The following is a 20,486-nucleotide window of genomic DNA, read 5'->3' on the forward strand; positions in this document are numbered from 1 at the left end:
TGTGTGTGTGTGTGTGTGTGAGAGAGTAGTTTCTGCTGAGAGAACTACCTGCCTGTATGTGTGTGAGAGCTGTAATGTGGCAGCTCGTGTGAGGCTCACCTGTAGTAAACTCCGTCACCTCCTCCACTTTGCCAACTGGGCAGTTATTCTTGAAGGCGTACACGTTGAACGGCTTCGGCTCCTTGCTCAGCTCCCCCCACAGTTCGTGATTGGGCGAAGTCCATCGACCGGCTAGCGTGTCGTAATCCCGCCTGCCCAAATGGACAAGACGCGTGAGAGGATCGTACAAGCCTCCGTGGAAGCCGATGACAAGCTGGAAGTCAGGGTTGGTGTCCTGGTAGACCTCTCCGTAAGGGGTGTAGAGGATCTCTTTGACCAGGCGCCCCTTGCTTGAGAAAACCGCCCTGGGAGTCCCCACGCTGTCGCAGGCGACGTAGTACTCCTCCCCACTGCTCAGCTCCATGGCGATGAGGAGGCCCTGCAGGTCGTAGTACAGCGACGTGATCAGATTGCTGCTGTGGTTGTACAAATGGCTGACCCTGGTGGGGTGCGACAGATCGGCATAGAAGAACTGCAGCTGCTCGCCCTGGCTGCTTTTGGTGGCCACGCGGCGGCCCAGCCCGTCGTAGCGATACCACACGGTGCGATCGGTCGCTCGGTTGAAGACGCGGGTCAGCAGGCCGTTGGAGTTGTAGTCAAACAGGTCATTGGCTCGCTGGCGGAGGAAGCCGTCTTCATCCACGCTGTACTGTAACTCGCCGAGGTGTGTGATGCGGTCTCTCTGGTCGTAACGCAGCGGCGTCAGTCTGGAATGAAACCAAACAAGTTAATACATTAATACTGCTGAGAATGTTCTCTTAATGTGTCTACAGCCATGCTAGCATCTCTGTTAGGCTGCACTATAGCGGTACTTTAAGCAAGATGCTAATGTCGACATGCTAACATGCTCGCAGTGACAATGCTAACTAGCGGATTATTAGCAGGTATGATGTTCACCAAGTTCAACATCTTAGTTTAGCCTGTTAGCATGCTAATATTTGCTAATTAGCATTAAACACCAAATTGAGTAGGTCGATAGGAATATCGTTTTTTCCCCTGATCATTACAGTCAGTCAGGGGAACATGACTGTCAGTAAAATATGTCATGACAATCCAGCAAACAGTTGTTGAGATAATTCATCCTGGACAAAAGTTGACCAAACTGACATTGCCATCCCGAAAGCCAAGTTGCAAGCAAGGCTTAAAAATAGGATAATAACGCATGTAATACACTTGTTCTGACATTGTAACAACACATAATCGCTAGTGGGTACTGACTACTTACCGAGCACTGGTCCCGTGGCTGAGCAGGTTAATGTTCCCGTTGAGGTCGTAGCTGTAGCGCCACTGGGGCCGCTCATTAACAGAGGCACTCTGCAGCTGGCTGTCTGCATCGTACTCGTAAGTGTAGCGCGTCACGTTGTTGTCCACGCCCACCCTGATATCGCAGGTGGTCGTGCGCCCCGCCGAGTCATACTGGATGGTCATCCAGTAGGCGATGGATTTAAGGATCTCATACTGGACCTCGACCACCTGGCCGTAGGAGTTGAAAACCTTGGTGTGCTTCATCAGATGGGTGGTGATCACCTAGGCAAGCGTAGATGAGATAGGTTTGGTTCGCGATTGATGAGAGCCCATAATGAACCAAAACAGTGAAGTTATGGGCAATAAAAACAAAACAAAAGAGCCGACAGATGCTTAATCGCTTCGTATTGCATTTCATCTTTGTTAATGTCATAACATCAAAGTCACCATTTGAAGCTAGACTACTACAGATGTCCTAATTAAAGTGTGTGGTGTTTTAGTTGAGTGTTCTGCCCACCTGGTTGAGGTCATAAAAGATGACGCTGAACTTGCCAAACTGCTCGACGCGTCCCGACACGTCCACGTATCGGTACAGATCAATGGGAAGAGGGGTCTCATTGATGACTGCCTGCATGCTGGTCACTCTGAAGTTGTTGTAGCTGTAGTCAAACCTGGCGTTGACCAAGCCTTCTTCGCTAAAGCGGAAGATTTGCCGACTCGTCAGGGGACCTACGCAGAGGAGCCAGAGCGATTCCGTGTGAGAAATTCACACATTAGGGGCAATGACACACATTAGCATGTGCATCTACTATACACACACACACACACACACACACACACAACACACATGCATTTGCACACACGGCCCTCACAGTTGGCCACCACGCTACCCATAAAAAAGCCTTCCTAATTAATTCAAATCAAGGACTAATTCAACATCATTAACACAGACACACGCAGTGCAATCCATTCCAACCTAACTATCCCCACAGCTCTATGGCATTTCCAGTGGTGACCTTTAATATGGAGAGATAATGAAATCTAAAGACAATAGCCATGATGGACCAATGTGCTCCTTAATGTCAGAACATCAACTTTAACAACACCATTCATCACCTCTGCTGCTGCTGGCTTCTACAGCTCATCATTTGGAAAAAGGCCTGCTAATGAAACACCATTATGGTGCTATTTGAGATGACTCTGATTGCAGTTAAAATGACTTAGTGTGTCGCTTTGGAGACTGCAGAGAGCTGGAACAATATCACATCGTCTATTTTTATTTTCTGTGGAATGTTGATTCTAAACCTGCGCTAATGGGGGAACGGCAGAAGCAGAAGAGAGTGAGGTGGAGGTTTTTTCTGCAGCCCTAGGGAACTCGCAGTCTGTTCGTCTCGCTTCTCTAGCTGTCACTTCCCCAAGCTGTCATCTTTCCTTCTCCTTTTCTTCCTCGCCTACCTCTCTATATCTCTGTCTCTACTTCTATTGGTCCCTACTTTTCCTTGTCTCCTCTCAAGGGACAATTACCACTATCTCTCCTCTCTCCAAGGCTCCGTTTGTTCTGCTGAAATGAGATCAGTTAAAGGAAGGTGAGAGTCTATTCACAGTGAGGGCAAAGCGATAAACACACACACACACACACACACCTACACACACACACACACACACACAGCTGTGCCGTGCAGATTAGTGACACCTGATCATGCCGAGCCAATCGCAAAGCTGTGTGAAGTGAACCAGCAGCAGAGATGAGAGCGCTCTCAACGACCCTGGAAGGACTCTGACTTGAGGGAATTGTTGAACTGTATTAAAAATGAAGGCGTCCGAACATCGCTGCTGCCACAGCTAAAGGGGCCAATTGATGGTGACGCCATTACCGGGTAGTACTTCAATTTATGAAGCGCAATGTCTTTCTAACTAATTCTTCCGTATCTGAAGTGAAACAATTGTCACGTTATAATTGATGGCCTCGGGTAGGATCTCATGATTTCCTGTCCCACGCAGACACGTACGAGCGGATTGTGGAAACATGAACAAATGTTCACATGCAGGGCGGCAGCATAGTTATCCAACCACATGTTAAGCTTAAATTCATACACTTAGCTTTGATCAGGTGGCCCAGTTTGCGGGGGTGGAGGTGTGGGGGTGGGGGGGGGGTTGACTACGCAGCTCAGAGCCCAGTGGGTGGTCTCGTATTGAAAGCTGTGGTAGACCACAGTCTCTTCCACTCAAAACATGCTCTGCCCTATTCACACTTCTAACTGTGGCTGTGTCAGTCTCAGATGAAATAGCTGCACGGCTGACTGAAAGCCAGACTACGGAGTTTGACAAACAAATCTGACTCAAGATGCATGATCGTGCAGTCCAGTCACAGCGCAGATGCTGTGAGTTGCGCTCATGAGACGTTTTTATGCTCAGATAGATCGCTTTAAATGATCCATTTAATAAAGATGACTCATTGCACATTGTAAATAGTTGAAATCTGCGGCAGTCGGCCGTAGGTGCCGTGAGTGCGTGTGTATACGTACCTGTCTGTCTGTAGCGTATGGAGCTTATGAAGCCATTATGGGTGAGATGAATGGTCTTGACAGTGCCAGAGGCCTCGTCGTAAGTGAAGGTCACCAGGGTGGAGTCGTAAACCACCTCGAAGAGCCGCGCTGCTGGGGTGTACCTTGAAAAAGAAAACGAAGAGAAAGAAAAACTGTAAAATGAAGAGAGGAATTCATAGAATAGATGATAAATTACATGTAGAATAAAACTGTATTTCTTGTTAAAAAAAGAAATGCAAGGTACAAAATTTGAATTTCAATATAAGTAAACATGCCGTACACCTCTTGAATAATACAAAGAGCCCTAGAGCCATTGAGGAAGAAGTTGCATCATCCTTCAACATTTCATTGAAATCAAACCGGCTGCAGTGGCAGTTATGGCCTTTCAAATCTCCAAAATAGGGCCGTTTGTTATAGTGTCCCCATCGAGCCAACGAGTACTAAAAATGTTAAATGCCAAAACACTGCCCGAATCAGTCCCCCAACTTTCATCAACATCAGATCGGCGGTGTCTGACATAGTATGATGATAAAAAATGTGACCTTTAATCAGTCCCCCGATTAGTCCAATCAAGAGCCATTTGCAAGGACAGCTGGGTGTGTGGCACGCTTTGTGTCAGCCAGACTTAGAGCTGCGTAATAGGGCTTTTACATTTCTGAAATTAGCCTTTAATTATACTACCTTCATCAAGCCAATCAGTGTGATGTTATCGTATGGCTGGCTGACGATAGTGCCAAGATGCATAATGCCTCAAAGTTTCATCGAAATGAAACCGGCGCTGTCGCCAACGCCACCCCCTTCCACAATGAGCCGATAAAACCAACCAGCCGGTAGTATTTCTGTGATCCGTGTCGTACCTGTAGATGACGCTGCGTCCTGTTCCCAGGTACTGGGTCCTCAGCAGCCGCCCATCCAGCGTGTAGTCCTGCATGAAGGAGGAGTGGCTGTCCGGAGGAGTGTATATGTTCCTGTAGTAGCCAACGGACAGGAGCGACTGCAGGGCGTGTTTCACCATGCTGGGCATCGTCACGGCGAGCAGGCGGTCCGTCTGGTCGTACTCGAAGACGTAGCGCCGCTGGCTGTGCAGGAGCAGCATAATGGACTGCGGGAACACGAGACGGACGCAAGGCTTGAGTTATCACAGTGTAGCTCAGTGGCACGATGTGCCTTTTCTTTCTCTGTCTGGTACATTTATTTTTTTATTTCAATGTCATTCGGTGAAAACTTCAGAGACAACCTTGGTCTTAGCTTGAGGACCATTCATTAATCAGTTAAAGACGAGACAACTCTATTGCTATTTTGAGTCAGACTACTTTATTTTACTGCACTTTGTCTATTTAAGTCTATAGATTTCTTCTAAATTCACCAAATGTTAGCATAAGTTCATGCCTCATTTCCATATTTAACATTAAATCTCAGAAAACCTCCAGTACAACATATCTTTGTCTCGATGTATGTAACCAACTGGGGCTGTTTCATTGTGATATCTATTCGTTACAATGCGCCTGTAGTGTCTCCCCTTGATTCTTAAACTAAACTAAATCCCCATAACTGGAGCTCTGGGTTTTTTCAGCAATTTTGTTTACTGTTGAATCTCATATATACTTTTCAGGCAAGCTTTAACAAAATCTGTGCCTGCAGTAGATAGTTCAACAGTCTGAACTGTAGTAAAACAATATTATGTAAAAATACTTTGTTCTCTATTTAACTGTGAGGTATGATATTAATGCATTAATAATATATGTCGGTATTAACAATTTCAAGATGGTTCTGTAATATAAGCCCATTTGCGCTGTAATTTGCTCGGACCAAAAGCTGACATGAAACATATTTCAGGCTGAATATCTTTTCATTAAATAGATCAATTAATCTTAAAGACGGAAATGATAGCTTCAGGCAGCGCCCAGCTTTTGTCACACATTTAAAGGAACACACCTCTTTGCATGTTACATTAAAAAATGACACGTGTCGTACAAAACTTCTAACCATTTATCAAAGCAGTGTTGTCTGTAAAACCCCCCTTTCAGGAAACCCCTGGTTTCCTTTCTCTGTGAAAATCAAGTTACAGAGCCTTGGAACTCGCTTGAGTTCTGTAATTCATCACAATGAATATGTTGGCTGCTTATACGGCTCTCAACGCGATGGGGCTGTTGCTTAGCCGTATAAGTGCAGACTGATTTAAAAAGTCTGCATAAGTGAACTCAGACATAATCTTCACTCTGCAAATTGATTTTCAAAGTTAAATAAAATAAATGGAACCTAGAGGCTGCCTCAAAGGAAGGACAAATACATTCAAAGACTTGTTGGAAGTATAGCACTGTAAATGATTTGAATTTTGTTTTCAATTTGTTGCTTTCCTTTCACACGACAGAAGTGCTTTTCACACTCGTAGTGTTAGTTTTGCTTTCAACTGCAATCACCTTGAAGCAGCGAGCAAAGGAAGAGCAGATGTGTGAGGTTTTTGCAAACGGCAAAAGACAAAAGCCATCGAACAAATCTCAGCATGTAACAATCACAAACTGTCTTCCGCCCAGGAGCTCTTACTTTATCTGCGTACGTGTAGCTCCAAATCTTGCCGTTGACCCAGGCTCTGGACACCACCCTGTCGTTCTCGTACTCCAGCCGTTCAGACCAGTCTCCGCGGTGAATGGACGACAGCAGTCCTCCACCCGAGTAGCTGATGTTGACCTCGGTGTATTTGCTACTGGGAGACCAGACCACGGGCCGGCCCAGCGAGTCATACTGGATGTGAAGGGTGAACTTCCTGTGGTCATCGTAGATCTTCCCTACTCTGGTGCTCTGATCAAAGTCTATGGACAGCAGGTTCCTGTTGTGTGCCTGAAAGAAAATCACTAAAATATCAGGAAGAACAAAATACAACGGGGTTTGTTTTCCTTCATTTTACTGCTTTATAATCACAATCAATTGATAAATAAGGCCACAGACAAGCAAATATAAACGAAGTGGCATGTCGGGGACATGCCACTTCATTAGTTTGGATAAATTAAATGTGACATTTAGAACAAACTGGACCTGCATAATCACAATAAATTGCCTTGTGAACAAGTGAAGAACGGAGGCCTGGGGATTGCTAATGACTTAGTACACATCAGATGAAATGTCCTTCTGAAATATTCTGTTTGTACGGTGTGTTTTCTGTGCCAAGGAAAAAGAGAAGAGGACTTGCAGTCGGCGTGTGTTGATTTGTGGAAAGTACAGCGAGACGGTTCACCTATCGGCTCGCTCCCAGTGACGTCATTAATCACCCAAAATAGATTGCACTAAGAAGTGACAAGTGTTTGTCATTTTTGATGGGAGTGTGTAAAAGGTCACATTGCACAATTTTTGGTTAACGCAGCGTACTTCAGAGGCGTGTGGTGGAATTTGACCTATTTACACAGGTTTCCATAATATTCCGCTGGTGTTTGGATGTTCACTGGTTACCACAGTGGACTAATACATGCCGTCTTTGTTGCGGTAATGAATTGAGAGGACTGGAGTCTCTATATTATCGGAGTTAGCTGAAGAATAAGTAGGTGATTTAGTGCTTTACCCTGAGCCTGCGTTCGTAAGTGCTGTAGTTAGTCTTGCTCTGCTCCTTCCTCTGCCTCCACTCTATCAGGCTGGGGGCGTGGTCTCCAGGCAGGCTGATGTTACAGCGGCTGGCCGTGGGGCTGACTCCTCCCCCGGCGCCTCCGGGGAGGAGGGGCTCCGTGATGAGCGACAGCTCCATCCCGCTCGCCAGCGTGACAAGGAACGACCCGTCGGCGCTGACTCTGTATGAACTCTGAGCGTGGTCTGGGGGTTCGATGGTATGGGTGGGTCACACACGTACAGAGACGCACACACACACACACACACACACACACACACACACACACAGAACACAAAGACGCACAAAACCACATATGCACACAGGGATGCAGCAACAGATGAAAAAAAGTGTGAAAAGAACATCAGTCATTGTCTCTGAGAAACAAACGAAAAGAAACGTCTTGAGAAAAATCAATGAGCTCCAGCAGCAGACTGGCTCTTTGTAAGGGTGTTTTGTTTTGAATTAACGGCAAAAAGTTTTCTCAACAACATCAGCGCTGCACTGTATCTGCTATTGTAGCTTTAGAAAAATGTGATCTATTCAAAAGGAGACCATGAGCAAGAAAGACGGAGAGTGAGCAAGCAATAAAAAGAGGGAGAGAGAGAGAGACAAAGTAAGAAGGGGTGCTTGGCCCTGACAGTGTTTTTCACACGTTGCAAATGTTTCTCAGAAATTGTCCTTTCATTTCTACAGTGCTCTGAGTGAGATTTCACAAAGAATTTACATGTGCCAATAGGACTTTTTTTATGCCTCTGCCATTTCCAAAACACAATTATTGAAATAAAAACAGCAAAAACGACCATAAAACTATATTTAACCATAAAATGTAATGCAGCTAATAAACTGGATAGTAACTTATATTCCCTCCACCACTATAAAAACCCCTTTCTGTACATATGGTTATTGTTGCCTCAGAGGCAGGAAGAGACACAGTGAGTTTGTGCTTGGTGGAAGTACAGTGACGAGTGTGGGGGGGGGGGGGGGGGGGGGGGCACTCTCTAAAATAAGGGGTCATTTCAACTCTTCCCTGGCAGCTCTGTCATACTGTAGCACTTGCACACATGTCTGCGTGTGTGCAAGTGCATTCTGTGTGTGTTGGAGCAGCTTTTCTCTCCCTGCAGTCCTGTCATTGTGACAACTGCTAGAAAGCAATTAAAGGGATGACATGAGAGGAAACTGCTCCCATGAGCGGCTTCTCCACTCCACTCTCATTTTCCCCTCTTCTCATCTCTGCCCTCTCTTCTGTTTTTTTTCCTTTTCTTCCGCTGGCCATTAATGCGTTTCACGAGTCAGTCAGATCTGCCTCTTTTTTGGCAAATAAAAATAAATAAATGAATAAATATGTATACATATATATATATATATATATATATATATATAATTATTTTTACTTCCCATTAGTGTGGTTATGTGACAAAGTCATATCGGAATCCGTGTGTGAATTATTTATAGAAAGGGATAAATCCTTTCCCAAAAGCTGCGACTCTCTCCCGCGCACACATCCAGTGCAGCCGATGAAGAAGGAGAATAAAACAACACAGGTCAGCGTGTCTGACCTGACCAGAATAACAGCCACGTTACTGCAGTTTGACAGTCATACATTTTTAAACATCACTGTGCCCTTACAGTCCGCCTTTCTCACACATCTGTGTATGATGTCTGTGGTCTAGCCCCCCCCCCAGATGAGTCATAAACGGCCTTTCAGCACGTTTGTGGTGAGCTCGATGGGGGTAGATGCATCGTGGTGAGGCTGTAATCTTTCCTGCGTGAATACACAGTGACATTCACACCCGTGCCTCCATATTTCTTTGTTTTCCTACAGATTATGTTTCCTACCGACATCCGAGGAGACAAAACACTTTGACGACGCGTCGTGGAGCTTTACCTTGTCTGAAGGTGTAGATGGTGTCACTGGCGGACAGGTTGGTGCTGGTGACAAAGTTCTCTCGGGTGGACGCCTCAACCTCCACCCGAGACCAACGTTCAAGGTTGCCGTGGAAACCGCTCACCTCACCCGTGGGGAGGGTGATGTTGGTCACGCGGCCCTCGCCGTTGTACCTTGGAGAGTAAACACAAACGACGATGAAGTACAAGTACAAGTACAAGCACACGCACACGCACACACACACACAGATAACTGTCGCACTTGGTCGGATCAACATCGCCGTGCGCACACACACAAGCCAATAAACACACGCATGCATACCCACTATCACTCCGTTTCTGCCGTCATGCACACACATCGGCACAGAGTAACTGTCGGCTATGATTTATATGCGTAATTATCCAGCTGTGGAATCTGAGACAGAGACTCGGTCGGCAGTGAATAATTCAGACGGATTTGTTTTGGTGTGTACTCTACGTGTGATACCAGACATGTGTGTGATCAAAGGTTTGCTCAGACGTCCTTCAGATCATCAGTCACTTCAGCAAAGTTTAAAACTGGAAGGAGGGAGAGTCTCCCTAGCTTAGTACGGTGACGGCCAACCACCAGATGGCGCTCACATTTCACACCGCAAACATAAGCTCTGACTCGCATTAAAACACATCCACATGCATGCAATCCCAAGTCCACACACACACACACACACGCACACACACACACACACACACACACACACACACACACTGAGAGTCAAGCAAGCAACCATGAATAAAAGAAAAAGTGAGAGAGGGGGAAAAAAAAGAGAAGAATAGACAGAGCGAGAGAGGAAAAGAACTTACTCATAAACAGTGGTCCAACTGTTCTCATCACTCTTGGTTGCTAGGAGACCTGTGTTGCCATGGTAAGTGATGTGGGCGATGTCGTGGCCTTGGGCTGACACCTTCCTCAGTGTTCCGCTGTTGCTAAGAGACAGCCAGTACACCTGTCCACCAGGTAGGGCCAGCCAGAGAGGCACTCCGCGAGCGTCCCTCCTCACCTGCAGCCCGTGGCCGTCGCGACTCGTCAGTCCCGACAGCTGGCCGTCCGAGACATAGGAGAAGTTGTACAGGTAGTGGCCGGTGATCAGGTGCTTGGTGTGCATGTGGGAGCCGTTCTGTCGCGGGGAACGAAGAGATAAGACAGCTATTCAATAAACCCGTGAATACGATCGATTGTCATGTCCTCAGTTCTTAGAAACTGCTAGCTACTGTAGTTTCATCCTAGTCATTCACTGAGTGGACATGAGCTATTCTCTTTAAAAGCCAGAAACCAGAGAAGTAAGTCTCAATGTAAAGTCTGGAGCTGCTGCATAGACAATGAATGGGAGATGAATGTTTTTTTTTTATACCCGAATGATCTTTTCTCTATTGTAGTATCAGTTCTGAGCAGGAAACTGTACCCCTGGGTGCTCTCAGAGTAACCTATAACCCATTTCATTGTCCATGGAGCAGTTCCAGACGTCATACTTGATGACATCACAACTTTGAGTTTCGGCACTCTGTATGAACAGCATCACAAGGCGTCCAAAAATACCAATTTTAGGGGGTAAACATTACATCAAACTTAACTGCTCAACTCTGTATACGAAGGTTTTACTTTGTTTTATTGCCTCAGCCAAGGAGGTTGTGTTTTTCGGTTCGGTTTGTTTTGTCAGCAGGATCGTGGAAAAACACTACTGCAAGATTTCCATGAAAGTTGGTGGAGGGGTGAAGCATGGGCCAAGGAAGAATACATTACATCTTAGAGCGGATCGGAATCACAGCCAAGGTACACTATATATTTATCACTTTCATTAACATTGAAAGATAGGGCATGGACTTGGTGGAGGGCTGCGCTCTCCAAGTGCCCTTTTAGTTTATATATGTAATCATGGCAAAATATGTGTGTCAGAGCGAGTATTTCTAATACAGTTCAGAACGAGAAGCTATAGCTGATTCTCCATTCAATACTCAGAGCATTAATATAGTAGCAAACAACTACCTATAAATAAAGATATAGGGGAGTAATGTCTACCTGAGATGGTGTTCATACAAAGGTTTTATCCTCATTCTGACCGTAACTGAGAACTCTTACTCAAGTATCTAGACATATATATATATGTAAATACCCAGGATCTATAGACTATTGATAGCTCAGGCATCGTGTACCTGGCTGAAGAGATAAAGCTCCTGGTCCAGTGGGGAGCTGATCTCCACCAGTCCAACTGGGCTGGGCTGAGGCTGGTTGGGGCTGACTGCTCTGATCCGGATGTTGCCCAGATCAGCAATATACAGGGTGCCGTTGGGGGCCACGGCCAGAGAGGAGGGGGCTTTGAGACGAGCGTCACGGGCGTAGCCTCCGTCTCCTGATAAGAGGAACAAAGAGACGTCGTTTGGGGTGAGGACAAACTCTTTACCGACAGAATAGCATGAGGGAAAGGCCCCCGTGGACACGAACACACTGAGCAATTCAAATCATTCTTCAGAGACCAAGAGAAGACAAACCACCAACCATGGTGCCGCTTAAGCGTTTATCAGTTTAACTCAGGACCACCCTGTTAGTGACCTCAGCCTATCAGACGGTGGTAGTGGGCGACTGAACCCATTCACGTGTCTTTGGTAGCACAGCAGGATTACAGCCCGTGTGCGGCCCCTTTAGATGCTGTCAGCAATAGGCCCGGAGCCTCTGCTGGGTCTGTGCAGGGTGACATTTTATCTCTTGACAGCATGCGTTTGTTTGTGTTTGTGTGTGTGTGTGTGTGTTTGTGTGTTTGTGCGTTCACGTCTTCTTGTATTGGCGGGTGTGCGCCCACACGTGTGCGCATGTTCAAAGACACTGTGTGACTGTCTGCGGTGAAGGGATGGAAACGGAAAGCCTCTGAAGAGAGTAATCATCTGTTAACAGCAAGACATGATTGAAAATATGCAAAGTACAACCCAAGGAATAGGGATGGTTACAACCCATTGACTTGTGGCATGGGAGAGACACTTCCCTCCATTTTGAAGAGAAAAGAGGCAGATTTCTCACGAGTAGAATTAAATGATAAAATCACATCCTCTGACACTTACAATGAAAGCACGGCCTAACTGTCAAAAGAACACCGGCTTATTTGTTTGGTCCTTTCCTTTTTTCCATTTATTACAGTTCAGGTGCCCCTCCATGATACACCAACCAGTCAAAACCTTCGGCAGCCAGACGGGAGATTTTTCTTTCAGCGGCTGTAATTTGAATGAATTTGAAAGGTTTCTCTCAGGCTGGTTTCTGTTGAAATTTAGCTGGAGGTTTTTATGAAGGAGGAGTCTCCTCATGAATACAAATAGACGCCAGAACCCCTACATCTACACACACACACACACACACACACTCTCTCTCTCTGTATACCCAACACGCATACATTCACAAATTCAAATTACCTTCGCTCACTTTTTCATTGTGACATTATATATCGTTATTTCTTTCCCGTATATTGTCATCATTTACACAAAACATCATTATCAAAGTCAAAAACAGCCCTTCTTAGATATTAAAATTCCATCTGGAATAAATAATTTAGACACATTCAAGTAGAGAAGAAAACAGTGGAGGAGACAGACGAGAGAGGAAAACGTTGCTCTGCTGATAAAATCACTGGCCAGCAGGGACACACAGGCAGCAAGATTTAATCACTCAATATCAAGACACACTGACTATTTCAATTCATTTAAGTTATGTCAAAGCTTTTAAAGTGTTCTGGTTTTGTTTCCCTCCTTCTACATCTGAAGCAGGCCAAGTATGATATCATCTGATAAGATTTGTAAGTGCAGTTACATGTTGTTTTTAGTACCGTAATCCTATTAGACATAATCTAATACGTTCACATTACTTAATCCTGCAGTCGCATAGTGTGTGTGCGTGTGTGTGTGTGTGTGTGTGTGTGTGTGTGTCTGATGACCCACCGGAGAAGCAGTCACAGTTGGGGTCTATCTTACAGTCACAGTCCGTGGGGGCTCCAGAGATAACCGATATCTCCCCGTTGGTTGACACCTGTGAAGTGTTCAGAAACGTCACACACGGCTACAAAAATGCTACGGGAGATTACTGTTCAAAAGAACACCACGTTCGGTCATTTTTTGTTTCGTCCAATCTCTCCGACAAACAAGATAATGATGGCATTACATGAAAAAAAAAAAAAAAAAAGCTGGGGAATACAGATTAATGATAAATGATGAGGGTGAATGTGGATGCATTAGTCTGCTGGTGCTTCAACCAAACAAACTGACGATGATATCTGAGGTGATTTTTCCTTTTTTTTTTTTTTAAACTAAAGAATTATGAATCTTCAAGGGGTAAACGGGGCTTTGTTGACAGATTGATGAATGTTTGCAACTTGAAGTTCAGCTCTCCAAACAAATTAAACTGGTTGTCCTGATGGAGACTGCTGTAAATGAGGGTAAAAACTGCTACACCATCAGTTTGATCTTGATGCATCTTGGAGGGGTAATGTTTTTTTAACTGGTCCAAGGAGAGCATGCAAAATGATTTGGCTTATTCGCTTTTTTGCGGACAGATGAGACCTCTAAAGCTCAGTAATTAACACGTAATGTCCTGTGTATTTAACCCTCATCCTCGCAGCATATTTAAAAAGGTCCGGTGTGTAGCATTTCTGGGATCTATTAGGACCAACAGAATCGCATATTTTTTCATCGGTGTGTAATCACCTGAAAGTAACAACCGTTGTGTTTTCGTTAGCTTAGAATGAGCCCTTTACCTCTACATTAGGGAGCTGGGAGAGTTTTATACGTCACCAGAAGTTCTCTACCCGCTTTGGGAGCTGCGGTAACGTGAGTCGCAAGACGAAAATAGACAGAACAGAGATGCAGCAGACTCTGATTTTCTGATGTGTTCTGTCTGTTCGTTGACTGAGTCACGAACATGTGGAGTGATAGAATAAACCCCCTGTAAGATATGACAAAAACACCTCTGGGGTCTGCTGGGACCCCGGTGGGTAGGATCTAGGTTCATCCCTCCAAAAAACTAAGTGTATCAACAAGATGTCACTTGTTTAATTAGAGCACTGTAGGTGCGGGTGGGCAGGTTTTGTTACTGTCACTCACAGAAGCAGGCTAGTTGTTTCTATCTGCTTCCAGTCTTTGTGCTAAGCTAACTGCTGCTGGCACGGTAGCCTCATATTTAATGTACGGACATGAGAGTAGTTTTGATCTCCTCATCTAAGAAAAATTAATCCTAACTGACCAAAACATTGCACATTTAGTCCCAACTTCAGGCTTAGCAAAGGAGTAAAATCATTTCATCCACTTGTTCTAGGAAAACACTGTCCTCCAGTCGTCCGAACCAGTTTCAAGTTCCCAGCAGGAGGATCTTCCAGAGGTGGCCAAATATAAAAAAAAGAATTGCTTTTGATATAAAAAATAATGACCAGCTTCTTCGGAGACACAGACGTGAATTTAAAAGTCTTGAGACTCGCAACGGAGAAAAAGTAATGCTTTAACTTTAAAAATATGGCCGCTCCACAGAAGACAAGTTCTTACAATTTTCACTTGATTGAAAACAAACTAGCGCAGCCTCAACGGAGCTAATTTGGGACGCAATGATTGTGATTTGAATGCACCTCAAAGCTCCAATATTATGCATATTCAACAACGTCCCTGCCTCTACACAAGATTAAAATCAAATTAAACACATATTGGTTATGGATGTCGGGTCCTTGATATTATGGCCAAATGTTTTGTGTGTGTGTGTGTGTGTGGCAGAATTAACGTGATTGAACCATCAGAGCAGCCCAACAGCAGTTGCCTTAATACTTGTTGAAGCCAAGGCACGTTCACAGTCAGTAGGGCTTATTGCGCTGATAAAAAAAACAGCAAGACTTGCTGGCTAAACAGTAAAAGATGCAGCTTTTGTCAGTCATTTAAGATGAAATGTAGCAGTTAATTTGACTGTCATTTTTTTATCAGTGGAAAACATATCGTCAGTCTGTACCTGTACGCAGCTAGTTTGTCTTACAAGTGACACAGACCTCTGTATTTCATTTAGTTTTCTCCTGCATCAAACTGTATCTGCATCAGCCTGTCAGGTTCTTGAAGGTGTTGATTGCCCTTCAGAACCGCTGAGAGAAAAAACCGCAACCCATCATCATTAGTGTTGTTTCACGGCTCATCGTCATAAAACGGTTTCGTTCACTCTCAAAACAAGAACCTCTACTTGCTGCTGAGAGTGTGTGTAGGAACCTTCATAAATAACTCTCAAGTCCTATTTGGAGATTTCATTATTTTTTTTTAGTTCTAGTTTGACTTTCTGTGTGAATGATCCTGAGACGCGTGATGAATATGGGCCCCGGATATACGATGCATAAAATAAGAGTGACAAATACAGTAAAAAAAGAAAAAAGACATCAAAAGACTCGACTGCCCCATCTAACGTGGCTGGCCAGACTCCATCAAAAAGGCATCTGAGGTTCTTTATGTTCCTGTCTGCCTCCACATGGACTCAGCGTGGTGCTGCTGACCACGATGGGACTATTGATTTGAGTCCAGCAGGCAATTTATTTGTGTTGCCGGTGCTCAAATGGGGCAGTGATTGCATGCTGCTTGTTAATGGAGTTAATGGAGGAAACTATATTTTTTTTCCGAAAGTGAAAATTGGCTTTTGAGATTTTATTTGATCTTTTTGGATGCATCACATTTTCCTATGTCCAATGCGGAACACTTTCTTCCTGCACAGCATCTGTGATCACAGCAAACAACCTGACCGCAATGATGCAACAAGGGTGAAGGTGAAACAGTGTCACAGTGTCATAAGGCCAAATGGTTGGCGCTCAGCCGCAGCCGAGGTGTCTTTTCCTGTTTGTCAGTTTTGCTACAAATGTAAAAGACAGTTTTGTGTGTGTGTGTGAGTGTTTGTGTGTGGGGGGTTATTCACAGATGCATGCGGCAGTTGGACACCTGTGCAGAATTTAGTAGGGAGTGTTTAGTGACAAGTAGCAACATATGAATACTCTGGATAAGTAAATCTACTGAAACTTGATTTTAAACGATGGGTAAAAACACTTCAACGTGAGGACATTAGTGTCTTTAAAAGTTCCTTATGCTAAAGTGTTTTGTGAAAATGGGAACCTGATGGATGGTATCAGTCGCTGACATCACATCCATCATTGGTAGCTGCCCTTCAAAGCCCGATCAGAGCATCTCTAGCTAAAAAATAAGCTGAAAGTAACTACGCATGGGGGGGTTTTTCTTTTTTAGCGACAGAATGACCTGTTGGATGCGGTTGATGCGCCTCTCGTCAGTCTCAGCGATGAACAGCGTGCCCAGGTGGGACAGGGCGATGGCCTTGGCGGCCTCCAGGGTGGTGCGCACTGCCGCCCATCTCACCAGGTGGTGGTCGATACCCGGGACCTGGCAGTGGATGGGGCGGCCCGCCACGATGCGCACCTGAAGATTTTCTGATACCTGATAAAAGCAAAAAATGATCATATATAAGCTATGTAAAAGAGAAAAACAGAAAGTACATAAGTACAGCTGAGTCCAGTAATTCTTGATGTTAAATGGAATCAGCTACAGTCTCTTGCTGATCCACTGCATTAGAAATCACATGATCTAAGCCTACGTCATCTCACGACTCACTAAGTTTTCACCAGATACACACTTGGACAGGAAATTCATTACGTTTTTAGTTATGGAAGTTTTAATGTGATAAGCAAAACCAGAGGGATGATCTCTACAAACAACCTCTGCACAGAGTGTTGATTGCGTGATTTAAATCAAGGTGCTCATTTTCTTTCTTTTCTCAGCCTCATTCGCTCTAAATGCACCTTCAGTGACAGCACTGCAAATTGTGTGAAACATAACGCTTTATTCCTCGGCTATGCTCTCAGAAAAAAAGAACAACCCTTGAATAGGAGACAGGTTAAAAGTGAATTCACTGGAAAACATGTGTGTGTGTGTGTGTGTGTGTGTGTTCAGGACTGTTTCTCTACCTGAAGGACAATGTTGTTGTCCAGGATGTAGAGGGAGTTGTCCAGCGGGTTAATGGCCAGGTCTGTAGGCCACTCCAGGCGCACCTGAGAAATGACACAGACCACACATACAATAACTGCATTTCTATAAAAAATTAGAAAAAGGAGAAGAAGAAAAACCGTGTTGGCTATCCCCACACAAGAGTCAGTTACAGGTGAAACAAATAATAGCTCCTTAATAACACAGCATTAGGCCTCCTGACCCTCCCTGCTCATGCAAAGGTCAGCGGCGGGCAGGGAGCCTTCCCTGTGTTTATTCAAGACTCGCCTCGGCACCGTCGCAAATGTCAGCCAATAACCGTGATCGGCGCGAGCTCAAATAGCACACACCTGCCCGCCGGCGTCGCGGGTGTCAAAGACAGACAAAACCCACACTAGCGCTCGGCCGGCCACGCCGCGCCTCTGTCTATCTCACAAACACACACAAACACTCAAACTGTGAGCTATGGAGACGAGGCGGCGCGTCTGAGGGATCGGTGAGGTGATTGATGACTCCCGAGGATGGATTGGTAAATAAATGGATCATGTTAAATTGCCACTGACATGTCCAATTATAGGCACTGTCAAATGAGAGAGAAAAGGGTTCACTCTGAAATCCCATTTTAAGGAGGTAGAGAGATTCATCAAGCAGGACTCACTCTGTCCTTAGCCGGAGAAGACACGCATCATATCTCTCCCGCTCGTGATATTGAACTTTGCAGTGATGGCAGACCATCACTTTTTACAAGTTTGGTTGAGCCGGTTCTGCTCAATTATAGTCAAACTGAATCTAAAATGAAACAAAAAAAAGACTATATACTGTATATTCCCTGTGTTTGCTTTTGATTCGTGGTCATTTTCAGAAAATTACCTTTGAGCAGCCACACATATAGTTAACCAGCATGGGTCTGACCTTGATTATTAATCTCTTTGATTTGGATCTACATTACTTCGGGGCATTAGCGTACATGAAAGACAGCGATGCCGGCTAATGCTAGCAAGCCGCCCTGTGCACAAGCGAAGAGTAACGTCTTAAAGAATCAGTGCGATTGTTAGCAAGAGGGGCAATTTCCTTTTACAGAAAGTGAGACTTCAAATCTATGCTGTTCGCTTTGCATAAATTGAAGCGGTAACGTTTGTCTAGCCATGCAGAGGTCTTCAGCAGTTTACGCGAATGAACACAGATGGATGGTGAACGCGGCGCGGAGGCCGACAACTAACACAAGCTAGGTTACATGGGCCCCTTTAAGGACATATAAGAGCACCACTGGGAATTCACCCCGGTTGAACACACATATTCACACACACACACACACACACACATACACATACACGCGTGTGGGCAGAGATCCCTCTATAGAGCCGGCAGTTCATCTATAATTCAGCTTCTGCTCTAATAGGCCTGATATAAGTCAGCAGTATGATCTGAGGGCTGGCTGATCAAATCTGTGCAGTAGCTGTCTTTGGTCTTCGCTGCACACTCTCTCTCTCTCTCTCTCTCTCACACACATATACACACACCCACACAGAAAAAAAACGCATACGCCTTTAAGGAGACAGAAAGAGTTTCTGTGGTAGAGGCCCCAATTTAGATCAACAAAACGATCACCGACCGTACGAGATCAACAAACGTATTATTTCTGGGTTAATTACGCTAATTAGCTGACAGAAAATGCAGGAGTGTTATATATTTACAGCCTATTTTAAGGCAAAAAAAACCACGTGGCTCTGGCTCTCTCACTCATCCCAACTAGGCCGCGTTATTAGCTCACCTGGGTGATGTCCATGCGCGCGTCGCAGCTCAGCGGCTGCGTCGACATCAGTCCGTTTGAGCCAATCACAGTGGAGAGCAGACCCCGCTCATTAATCTTCAGGATGGTGGTGCCGTCGACGAAGTAGACGACACCTCTTTTATCCACCGCAATACCTGGGCGGGAGAGAGAGAGAGAGAGAGCGAGAGAGAGCAGAGTGAGCTTATTTGGAGACGACAGCGAGTAGGGGTTGAGAGAACAAAAGGCTGAAAAACGTGAGAGACAGTGTGAGAGAAGAGAAGAGACGGAGAGGAGTGAGTAATGGAGAGAAGTAGAGTGGAGAGAGGAGTGGGCTTTGGAGAGGCATCCAACTCAGTTAGACATTCAGCTCAGCATGCGGCTGTCTTATCAAAAGGCACTGCACCACAGAAATGTAATTATATTTCCATTCCGGAGCCCACTAAAGGGATTAGAACAATGCAACCGGAGGAAGAAGTTATTTGTCACATTAGATGTGAGCAGGGTGCCGCAGTGAACTCTTGACATTCGGCGCATGTGCAATGTAAATGTGCGTCCGTGAAATATCTGCATCTGTGCGGATGCTTGCACAGCGCATGTGAACGCATGCGTCGCGGTTGTAACATATACTTGAACTCTCCTTTGCAGAGAAGCTCTGCAGTAGACGGCGAGCGGAGAGAGGGAAAGAGAGAGAAGAGGGGGGGGAGAGAGGAGAGAGGTAAGTCCAGGTATTAAAGGTCAGGGCAGACTATGAATCATCTGTTATGGATGAGGAGCGACCTTCATCCCCGTCTCATCTCCATACAGAGAGTAGCCCTCTGACTCAACTCCGCAACAGCAATATTCTCCCACGACTCAACCCTCACCTCTCAAACCGTACGCCGACAATTCCCCTTGATTGCTTTCATTTAGCATCTGCGACAATAAGCCATAATTCAGCATTTCTCCCCGCCATCTCCCATGCATGTGGCTCACTGTTGTGCCGTTTAAAAGTGCATTGTGTTTATGGTTTGCCATTAAGTCGTGTCAAGTTTATGTATATATCCCTTTATCTCAAGCGCGCCTCAAAGGATAATGGAAATAAAGCCTTCTCATATATAACCTCAATAAATCCCCAAACTAAATGGTGCAATACAATATGAAACAAAAGCAACCATAAAAACAATCTAATGCCAAGTAGCATTATGAAAAGATATAAAAAGGGCTCCAAGTATTATTGTCATAACTGATTTATCCGTCTATTATTCTTACTATCGTTCCTTTATTTGTTTTCCAATATTATATTTCGGCTAATGTTGCAGACACAGAGCAGCGTTTGTTTCTGGTCTCTTTGTGG

At 45.0% G+C, this 20,486-nt stretch overlaps 1 protein-coding gene across 1 annotated transcript in view; it reads right to left on the minus strand.

Moving 5' to 3' along the window:
• Nucleotides 1-20,486, minus strand: part of tenm1 (teneurin transmembrane protein 1) — a gene marked incomplete at both ends in the record, with an annotated part of 144,853 nt that overhangs the window by 3,271 nt on the left and 121,096 nt on the right. The window contains 14 exons of the mRNA XM_079167769.1: nucleotides 100-806; nucleotides 1,325-1,626; nucleotides 1,862-2,073; nucleotides 3,870-4,012; nucleotides 4,748-4,992; nucleotides 6,435-6,728; nucleotides 7,444-7,688; nucleotides 9,371-9,543; nucleotides 10,210-10,523; nucleotides 11,557-11,753; nucleotides 13,324-13,411; nucleotides 16,642-16,836; nucleotides 17,364-17,447; nucleotides 19,154-19,308. Of these exons, the coding sequence (XP_079023895.1) occupies nucleotides 100-806; nucleotides 1,325-1,626; nucleotides 1,862-2,073; nucleotides 3,870-4,012; nucleotides 4,748-4,992; nucleotides 6,435-6,728; nucleotides 7,444-7,688; nucleotides 9,371-9,543; nucleotides 10,210-10,523; nucleotides 11,557-11,753; nucleotides 13,324-13,411; nucleotides 16,642-16,836; nucleotides 17,364-17,447; nucleotides 19,154-19,308 (3,354 nt within the window). The remainder of the gene's footprint in view (nucleotides 1-99; nucleotides 807-1,324; nucleotides 1,627-1,861; nucleotides 2,074-3,869; nucleotides 4,013-4,747; nucleotides 4,993-6,434; nucleotides 6,729-7,443; nucleotides 7,689-9,370; nucleotides 9,544-10,209; nucleotides 10,524-11,556; nucleotides 11,754-13,323; nucleotides 13,412-16,641; nucleotides 16,837-17,363; nucleotides 17,448-19,153; nucleotides 19,309-20,486) is intronic.

Source organism: Pholis gunnellus (genome assembly GCF_910591455.1).
Source record: "Pholis gunnellus genome assembly, chromosome: 10".
Lineage (NCBI taxonomy): Eukaryota > Metazoa > Chordata > Actinopteri > Perciformes > Pholidae > Pholis > Pholis gunnellus.